Here is a 10,538-nt window from a genome sequence, read left to right on the forward strand (position 1 = left end):
GGTGTAACTTTCTCCAAGATACTACATTTTTAAAAGATTTTAGTTGTTCTTAGTTTTTCTTTGTACTGGAGTAAAACCAGCTTTTAATTTCCTGCTTTCATTCTCTTGCTTTTTGTGAAAATGTCATAAGAAATGGTTTATTTTTTCTTCTAAAAGTTATAAAAGCCAAATTCCAACAGAAGGTCTTTAAATTCAGTTCAGGTGTTTACCCAAATTGAACAAATTAGGAGTTAATATTTTTCCAACTTACTTTTGTATTTTGTTGCCCACCTTCCTCTTAGAAAATCTGTATTGAGAACCGAGAATTGCCATTTTTAATATAGGTATTTGCTTCCTGTAATTGAAATATGTAGAAAGTTATATTTAGAATTTTGTTTTGTTCATTTTAAAGTTGCTAGTTCGTGGCTTCATGCTTCGAGTTTTATGCTACTAATCTTAAATATTCTCTAAAAGATAACTTTCAGCTGTTTGAAGTTTGAAAGAAAACCACTTTTCTTCCTGATCATGAAGAATTAAAGTGTAACACAGCTACATCTTACCAAGTCACTCCAGACCAGTGACACTATGTCACGTACGGTTCAATGAGAAGCTTGTACTGAATAGAAAAAAAGACCTTTTCCATGACTTTTTTTCACTTCCAATGAAAAATCTGTTTAAAGGTGAATGCCTCTTCTCACCCTTTCTTTCCTTCTTTACTGAAAAAATTAGGAAATTACTTTATGGCTGAAGGATATGTGGGTTGTTATTAACACTTCTGTCAAAGATTATGCAATAATTAAGATGATGTTTAGATCAGATTAAGGTACATTTCAGTATACAGGCTGGTCTTTCTGTGCGGGGAAATGACATTGGTCAAGGAGACATTATAGAACAAAAAGAAACAATCAGTTGTGCCACTTGAAAAAATTACATTGCTCCATGAGAATCAGCTGCCTTCTGCAGCACCTGCTGAGTCGGTTATAGGCAAGTGGTGTCCAGTTACACAAAAAAGACAAGGTACTTGTCATCCTTATCCTGCTGTGCTGCACCTGCAACTTTGTAGACATTCCCTGTGGCAAAAAGGTCATTGCATTTATAAAGGAAATACTTTTCATATCTACTTCCAGTTTCAGTTTGAGATTTAGAATTTAGATTCACCAAAACAGCTCCTCCTTTGGATGTATCTGGTTCATATCTCTGATGTGTTTGCTCATGAGATGAGCCCAGCCTCTTCTCCAAGGTGCAAAGTGATCATGCAATAAGCAACAGGCACAAGCTGGAACACAAGAAACTCCTGCTAGATGCTCAGAAAACCATTTTCACCGTAGGGGTGGTGAAATACAGGAACAGGTTGACCAGGAGGTATGTGGAATCTGCATCCTTGAAGATACTCAAAGCTCCCTGGTCAAGATCCTGATCAGCCTGCTCTTGCTGGATATGCATTGAGTAGGGGTGTTTCTAAATGGCCTGCAGCAATCCCTTCCAGTGTAAATTATGCTATGGTTCTGAGCTCTGTGTGTAAGGTTCAGTTACTTGAATGTGTTGTGTATTACATGTCAAGAAAGTCAGTGGTTTTAGTAAAGGGACTTCTGTATGGAAGAGAAGGCAGCACAAATTAATTATTACATTGCACGGAATTCCTTTTTAGGCCAGTTTTAGAGATAAGTGACATAAAAAACCAGCATGTTACGCACTATGAGTAGACTAAGTAGAGAGCATCTTGAGTATTTGCCTTGTGTTCTCTCTAAAAGAACAATACTCTTCTATGGCTAATCCAAGCTGCAGTTGATTGAGTTAGATTTCTGCTGCCGGGATAATTGGACACTGTTTCAGAAATGCCTGGGAATTTCTTGAGGCCTGTAACACAAGTTGCCATACAAAGTTCCCAGTGTGCTGTCCTCTAAACACACAGTCCTCTGTGAAAAGAGTGCTCCAGCCATCCGGAATGATCAGAGTAACCCGACATGTAAATGTGACCTTCTCCCTGCCTCACAGAGCCGCTGTGTCTGGGTCCGACTGTCACTCACAGAAGCACTTTCTTTCACTTGATTGAGTCTTGAAAACAAGCAAGAAATTTAAAATTTCTCCTCCTCCTTCCCCATCCAAACCATTTTACTCCTTCTGGCCCACCTTAAGGTAATGTCTTGTGAACCAGTTTGTAAAAGTAACTGCTGGTGTGAGCTGAAATGTAAAGTGGCATTTATGCAAGAGCTGGAAATGCAGAGCGATCTAATTATGTGCAGATGTAACACACTTCCTTTTTTAAATTTTTTTTAAAATTATGCTAATGATTTCTGGTTTTATCTTATCGATCTTCTGGTAAATAATTTGATTCTTGTACTGGTCTGCAACATACTTCTATTAGTGAGTTAATAAAAATCTAAATTAAAAAAATCATATGTGCCTATAATTTTCAATATGAATCATTGAATCATAAGGAATGGTGGCTGGTAGGTAGTATTCTGGATATTCTGGTGCTTACTTCATTTGATTATAAGTTTCGAGGTTGTTTGTTCATTTGTTATAGCATTTAAAAACGTCTTGGCTTACTCCTCATTTTCCTTTATGGAACTAAATCGTGGGTCTGTAAACTGCATGACTTTCTTAACAGAATCATTAAATATGATGTTTATCCCTGGCTAGTCAAATTGACATACGTCCTTAAAATAAAATGGAGTGTAATTCATTATTGCTACCGACTATTTCTGGGAAGAGTGTAAGTCCAAAGATTGCGAGAGAAACATTAATCGAGTTATTTCATTATTGTTTTTTGTTAATTCTTCAGAGAGTTAACACAGTGGGAGGCCAAAATTGCAAATACTGTAACTGTTTAAAATGCATTTATTCAATACTGTTTAAGTAACTCTGGTGGTAAATGGATCACCCAGAAATACATTTTCCCCTTGTTCCTAGATACTTTGTATATCAAAGCACAGGAAAAAAGAAAACACAGGTTACCTAAAAAGTAGTCCAGCATCTGTGTTACAACACATTACTGAAGTTGTTGGTGTTTCCTCTCTTTTTGTGAATTTCTACCACCTCCCATAAATGATAAACAGCATCTTTTCAGCATCTCAACATTTCGTTTAAGATATAGGTGGGTCTGTGTTGTATTCTGAATTGCATTATGGTTCTTGAAAACTCTTGGGTCACTCACAGTAACACAGTTGGTCAGTAGTAGAATTATTTTGAAAATCTGAAAAAAATTGAGTCAGCAAGGAAAAAGAGAGAAAAGTTGTTGAACAAAATAAAAACCATGATTGCAGTAGTAGTATCTTTCAGACTGATCATTTATTTCTTAAATATTACTTAGTTTTGAATTATGACCATAGAATATGAGCTAGTTTTTCACAACGAGGAAAGTAAAAATACTTTTGGAAGTGAACAATCAACAAGTTACTTGTAGAAATTAAAGGCCTGACTGCCTTCTGGTTCACAGAGATGAACAATGTTATTCTGAAATCAATGTGAGCTGACTGCACTTGGTGGATTTCTTCCTGCAGCCTGTTTTGGGACTCACTTTGATGCCCATTGAAATCAATGGGGATTCTTTCAGTGATATGATAGAACTTGAATTGGGCCTTAAATGCTTATAGAAGACTCATTGTGCGTGTATAAGTAATTTAATGTGTAAGGTTACCAAATGTTTCCAGAGTGCAAATTTACAAATAACACATCATGCTTTTGACCAGTTGATTTGATCATGAAGGAGAAAAATCAATGATAAATAAAGAAGTTACAGAATATGCAGTCCATAAGAAGCCCCAAGCATAATATGTCACATACTGATACCAAATGTTTCTGTGTCATTTGAGGACAGAAAATTCAATAATCTTCTACTGTCTCTTCTCACCAGGCACAGAAAGAGATTGGTCCTGTTCAGAAGTTGGAGAATGAACATAGGAGTAACCTCTCAGAGGTCTTAGCGGGTTTTTTTTGAAACTGCGATTTGAAACCTCAGAATTCCACTGTTTTTCCTTTTGCTTTATTCAGCAGGAGGGAGGAATAAAATTAATTATTATTATTTATTTTTTAACCACTTTTGTCCCCAGAATGCCTTTTGATTTTTAGTTGTTTTGTGGGTTTAAGTCGGAGTACATACATGCAGTGGTTTTGTGAGTTTTATGCATGGTGGGAGAGTCATTCTGTCAGTAGTTCCTCAGGCAGGGTTGTTTTAACTTAGTTCTGTGTAAGACTCAATAGGACTGAAGTTGTTTTAAGTGTATTTTGCCCAGTGAGAGACTTAACCATGAGACTTAACCTCAACTTCACTTTGAACAGACCATAAGGTAAATGTTACAGTGATAACAGGAAAAAAATGAAAACTGAAGTTTAATATGTTCTCATTAATTCCATAGTAGCTGTTTCCCATGGAGCATATGGGGAATAGAATGTAAAAATAATAATATATTAAAAGAAAATGTTTAGGGAAGAAAAGGAAGGAGTTAACAAATACTCTGTTCCTTCTCACTCTTTTTATCAAAGAACTAAATACTTGATAGTCTTACCAGTAAGACTCTGGTCCAGAGACAGAGTGCAAAAGTGTGTGATTTAGTCCCCATGTCTGCAAATGTTTCCACTGAGATTAAGGGCCTAAGCAGACCAGACCAGAACCAGCAAATGGAAGATTTTTCTAATACAATATGAAATAATTTGAGGTTATATTTACCCATTTTAAAGATGATGAAAATTTTCTTTTCATTCTTTCTTTCTAGAACAATAGATGGTAGTGTTTAATTTGCAGACAAGGTCTATGTGTATAAATTATGCCACCTTTAGTCTCATCCTTCATTCTGTTTTAGAGTTGATACAGTAGTATCATACATGGTCAAGGATATTTGTTCGATAAGCACTCCCCATGCATATATATTATCTTCACAAGTTTTTCAAAATTTTAATTTCAAAACTGATTTTAATCTTTTATCCTTCCAGACTTATTGGTTGTCACTATTAGCAATAACACTTACGGATATCCCTGTTAGTTACGTAAATATTCCATCCAGACATTTACAGTATGTAAGTTGGAGAGGGCCTGCTGTACATACCAAGGGCCTAACTCTCTTTTCTTACATTCTTAAATTTCATGTAGAAAAATGAGGTAATGAGGTGCTGCAGTGATTTTATTATTTCTTCCTTTGGTTCAGTGATTAATTATTCCTTTTCTAGATTCTGAGAGTGAAATATAAATTAGTATGCTTTACTACTTTACTTTTTTAAGCATCTAGTTCATTCCAAAGTGAAAACTGTCCTATATTAGTATGACCTTTTGAGAGATCTCATAGCAGTAGTATTGATCAATGACACAAATTTTAGAAATAATGCAGAGAAGCAGCCAGAATCTCAGCTGAAGTCTGTATAAATCTCATCTGTCTCTCTTAGTTGGAGTGATGCTGATGTTGCAATACTTATGCAAAATGGGGAAGAACTTGGCTGCTTTCATATCTCTAAATTTAGTATGTGGGTGGGCCAGGACAGTGAAGAGTTTATAACATCTCTGTGCAGCAAAGTTAATAAATCCATTTTGTGTGTGAACCTCTGTAAACCTTTCGTCATCCATTAAGAATGTTGCTGTGCTGTTGACAGTAAGTGTCAGTAGCAAGAAAGACTGGAGGAAAACCTAATACACTTATTTCCTGTAACATTAAAGCCACTGTAATTATGGGTGGCTTCCCTGGCTTCTTTGGTAATTAAGAGTTTTAATTGCTTCTAGTTCCAGGGAATTAGTTAAGCTTTTCATTATGCATATTGCCTTCCATAAGCATCGGCTCCTCTCATACAGTAAGCTTAGTGACATCATGGAAGTCAATTAGGTCTTTCAAGACAGAGCAATGAAGTACATTTCTTTGTATGGGCTGGATTAGAAAAGGTTTCTGAAAGGCCTTGATAATGCTGTTCTGTGCAACATTTAAGCTTACTTTTCAAAAGGCAAAGCCTGTCAGGGTTTCATTTACTGCCCTCAGAGTCCTCAGGGTCATAAACTAAGGTATTATTAGAACAAAATCTATAGGCAGACCATGCTTCTGTTCTAATAGCAATTGTGCCAAGCTTTGCAGGAACGTCTGGTTACATATTTGTAGTTAGTAATGGTGATAATGGTCAACATTTGAAAATACCACATTGTTCAAACTGGAATTCAGTGACTGTATAAAGGAAAAGAGCACAAAAGAGATTGGTGTGATTCTGTTGGCTCACTTAAAATCATTAATTAAGTTTTACTTTGTTACATGCAAGGTAGAAGGTACCTCTTACCTTCTTTTGGCAGACTCCAATTGTTTGCTGGCATGTTGACGGGCAAGAATCAATATTCTAAAAAGAAAAGAAGGCAGAAAGGGTTCATTCCCTCTTCCTCTTCCACAGTCTCTGATACAGATGGGTGTATATAGTACAGACATTTATTACATTTTGCAAAAATGTTTTCTTTGAACATAATAACATTTTTGCAGGTTGCAGCTTGGTTCTCTTAGAGCACAACCAGAACAAACATTGTGCATCCCTAATCTCCCCTGGTGAAATAGCTGTGTGTTAGAGAGCCTAAAAGATACCAGTGTGCTGTTCTATGTTCTCCCAGTGTGTCATATCTGGATTCAGTCAAATGTTAAACTAAGTTTAGCAAATCATTACTCTTACCCATTCTGTATTAGTTGCCACAGTCTATTGCATTGTGAAGAAAAGGATAAGAAAATCCATCCTGGGTATGTAGGAAGGAATTTTATGGATCGATAATGACTGTAGAGAAGGGCTTAATGCGTGAGAGAGAAATATGTGATAAGGCACAGTTGCACTGTCTGAAGGCTGTGGGGAAGATTGCACTAACCATCCCAACATCTGTGTTGAATTACTGAAAATACTTGTGACAGTAATTTTGGTATTAGTAGTAATAGCAGTGCTAATAATATTGATAATAAATGCAGTCTGAATTGCAGAAGTGTTAAAAGCCACTTGTAAGTGTAGGTCAGAATTTTTCAAATGGTTGGGTGCCAAAGATTGCTTTGGATTGTCCGTGACCAAAAGTTCAAACTCAAGACTCAGTAATGTCAGGAAGAGATGCTTCATTATATACATTCTGGAATGAACTCCAGAAACATTATCTTTTATTATATAAAAGTTCAGACTAGATTATTTTTTTGTATATTTATTTATCTTATATGTTTATTGTTCAATATTCTGATGTTAAATTACAAAATACACATAAATAATGTATTGATTATTTTTAACAACTTTGCTTCCAAACTGTGATCTTGAATGATTGTGACTATTGTAAGACATAGAACTTTTACCTAAACTGTCTCTTCTCTAAAAATAACCTTCCAGTATAATTGCTGATTTTCCTTGTCACCGTTGCTTTGGAAGAATTAAGCAAATGGAGCATGAATTCGACAGCACTTCTGATAAGTGATTTCCATCTTACTCTCCACTCATCCAAAGTTCTAATATTGACCTGGCTAGTGTAGTCTTCCCCCTCTTATGTATGTAGGAAAAGCCACACCTGTAAGTGAAAGCACTGCTTTTGCATTTTGCAGGTTGTAAAGTTGCTTGAACAGTTAAATTGCCTGCTTATAAAGGTATTGAAGAATTTGCTTAACTTTACTTTAAGCTTGTGCTTAAACTCATCCCTATATAAAACAAATCACTTAGGAACATCTGGATAACCAGTTGCTGGGATTTAAATATGCGTGTTGATGTTTTTTTGAATTGAAATGAATTTAAGGTTAATTAACATGCAGATGTTTGAATTGAGATGTTTGCCCTTGTTCTGATTAGGGGTGTGTAAACCAGGAATTGAATTTAACTTTCCCACTAGTTTTATTCAGGATCACTCTTTTTTTAAAAACAAAAGATTAAAAGTTCATAGTAACATTATTCTTTAATTTTTTTCCCCTTACCTCCTTTTTTCTCAGTGTCTTGTGTTTGAAGATGCACCACTTGGAGTCAAAGGAGCCCTGGCAGCAGGAATGCAAGTGGTTATGATTCCGGATGAAAAATTACATCCAGATCTTAAAAAGGAGGCAACACTACTGCTGAACTCCATGGAAGATTTCAAACCAGAACTGTTTGGTTTACCAGCATATGATTAATGCCCAATGTCTGTGAACATGCACTTGACGGGAAATCGGGAAAGTGGAATGTAATTCTGTTACGATTGTATGATTGGTTTGCATCTTTTCCTCCCTTTCTCAAAACTAGAGCACAAAAATCCTGTTAACACCAAGTCTTCCACACAATACCTTTGAAAGTTGACTAGAATGTTTATGATTTGTCCTCGTGATAAATGGTAAATTAAAGCAGCATTTCATCTTGTGAAGTGAATCCAGCCTTGTTCCCTGCACATCATATTTTTTTTTTTCTGCACATCATAATGTTTGGTGGCCAGGTGCCCACCAAAGCCATTCTGTCACTTCCCCCATCAGCTGGACAGGGGAGAGAAAATATAACAAAAGGCTCATGGGTCGAGATAAGCACAGGGTGAGATCACTCACCAATTACCATCATAGGCAAAACAGACTCGACTTGGGAAAATTAGTTTATTAACAATCAAATGAGAGTAGGGTAATGAGAAATAAAACCAAATCTTAAAACACCTTCTCCCCTCCCTCCCTTCTTTCTGGGCTTAACTTTACTCCCAATTTTCTGTCTCCTCCCCCTCAGTGGTGCAGGAGGTTGGGGAATGGGAGTTGTAGTTAGTTCATCACATGTCTTTGCCGCTCCTTCCTCCTCAGGGGGAGGACTCCTCACACTCTTCCCCTCCTCCAGCGTGGGGTCCCTCCCATGGGAGAGTGTCCTCCACAATCTTCTCCAATGTGAGTCCTTCCCACAGGCTGCAGCTCTTCACAAACTGTTCCAGTGTGGGTCCCCCATGGGGTCACAAGTCCTGACAGCAAACCTGCTCCAGCGTGGGCTCCTCTCCCCAGGGGTCTACAGGTCCTGCCAGGAGCCTGCTCCAGTGCAGGCTTCCCACAGGGAACGTCCACCTGCTCCAGCATGGGGTCCTCCATGGGCTGCAGGTGGAGATCTGCTCCATCATGGACCTCCATGGGTGCAGGGGCACAGCCTGCCCTGCCATGGGCTGCACCACGGGCTGCAGGGGAATCTCTGCTCCAGCACCTGGAGCACCTCCTTCCCCTCCTTCTTCACTGACCTTGGTGTCTGCAGAGTTGTTGCTCTCACATATACTCACTCCTCTCTCCAGCTGCAATAGTGCAGTTTTCTTTTTCCCTTTCTTAAATATGTTATCCCAGAGGCGCTACCACCATCACTGATGGGTTTGGCCTTGGCCAGTGCTGGGTCTGTCTTGGGCCCGGCTGGCATTGGCTCTGTCAGACATTGGGGAAGCTTCTAGCAGCTTCCCACAGAAGCCACCCCTCTAGCCGTCCCGCTACCCAAACCTTGCCACACAACCCCAGTACATCTGGGAATATTATGAAACTATTTAGACAATTTATGTAACTACATTGGAAGCTTCTTGTTCTGTTTCCACTTGAATGACTTTCTGTTTAGACCTTAACCAGAAATCTGTTCTGGGTTGGCTTTTATCCCATTACATTTTTTTTGATACAGTTATCACTATCAGCATGTTTATCCATTTCCTTATCCTGTACTTGCCCATCTATTCCCCTTTTCATCATGTTGTAAATTTTTTTTGCAGTTATTTGAAGGAGTTTTGCTATACTTTCTATGTTTTCTTATTTTGTTTTCTTCTTGGGGGTTGAATGAGATGAATTCCAGAGGTCCCTTACAAGTTCCATTATTGTCTAATTATGTCATTATCTTTTTCAGCATGGTGATCACCTGCTAGGAGCTATACAAGATTATGTGATCCTACAGTTCAATCAAAATGCTTTGCATCTTCCTTCTTTCATTTCCTTGTATTCCTCTCATTTTCCATGTTGCTGTGTAGCCTTCCCTTTCATTCTTGTGAAATGGATCCATCCTGTCTCCTTTCTTCAATTCTGACAAAGTTATGGCCTTAACTCCTTTGTATCCAAATAGCTTTCTGTAGGCCATCTTTACCTTTCCAATCTTACCTCTTTCTTGAGCCCTTTTTTTGCAAAGCTCCCTACAGGGAGTTTTGCTATCTATTTTTAAAATGCAGAAATTGTAGTTTAGGTTTATTGAAATACTTAAAATTTATTTTCCTGGCTACCATAATTTCCACAAAATGTCCTTCTTACTTCCACCTGTTTCTGGCGCCTTGTCAGGACAAAGGTCAGAGTCTCTACCTACACCCTTCAGTGTAGGTATTTTGCATATTATGTTATTTCTTTAGGCCCATGGATATTGCAATCATTAGTGTTTGTACAGTGACAACTCATCCCATCCAATACGAATTCCATTTCTGGTCTTCCCAGACAAGATAACAGACGTTTTGCTGTATAATTCCTCCTTTGACTTGTATTACATAACACGAAGTGTTACTGTAGAGCAATAATTCTGAGCTTTCAAGTGTAAAACAGGTGTCTGTTGGGATCCCCTTCATTCATAATTACTGAATTCCAACAGGGAACTTACTAGGTAGAACAAGCTTTAATAAGCTGTAATTAGTAACTTTTTCAAAGTTTTGC

The 10,538-nt window shown here is 37.6% G+C and overlaps 1 protein-coding gene across 1 annotated transcript in view; it reads left to right on the top strand.

Moving 5' to 3' along the window:
* The window catches only part of PUDP (pseudouridine 5'-phosphatase), a 72,818-nt gene extending 64,532 nt beyond the window's left edge, over nt 1-8,286 (top strand). Inside the window, exon 4 of the mRNA XM_074858876.1 lies at nt 7,878-8,286. Coding sequence (XP_074714977.1) covers nt 7,878-8,054 — 177 coding nt within the window. The 3' untranslated portion in view covers nt 8,055-8,286. The remainder of the gene's footprint in view (nt 1-7,877) is intronic.
* Nucleotides 8,287-10,538: the final 2,252 nt, after the last annotated feature.

The sequence above is a fragment of the Strix uralensis genome, chromosome 2 (assembly GCF_047716275.1).
Source record: "Strix uralensis isolate ZFMK-TIS-50842 chromosome 2, bStrUra1, whole genome shotgun sequence".
Taxonomy (NCBI): domain Eukaryota; kingdom Metazoa; phylum Chordata; class Aves; order Strigiformes; family Strigidae; genus Strix; species Strix uralensis.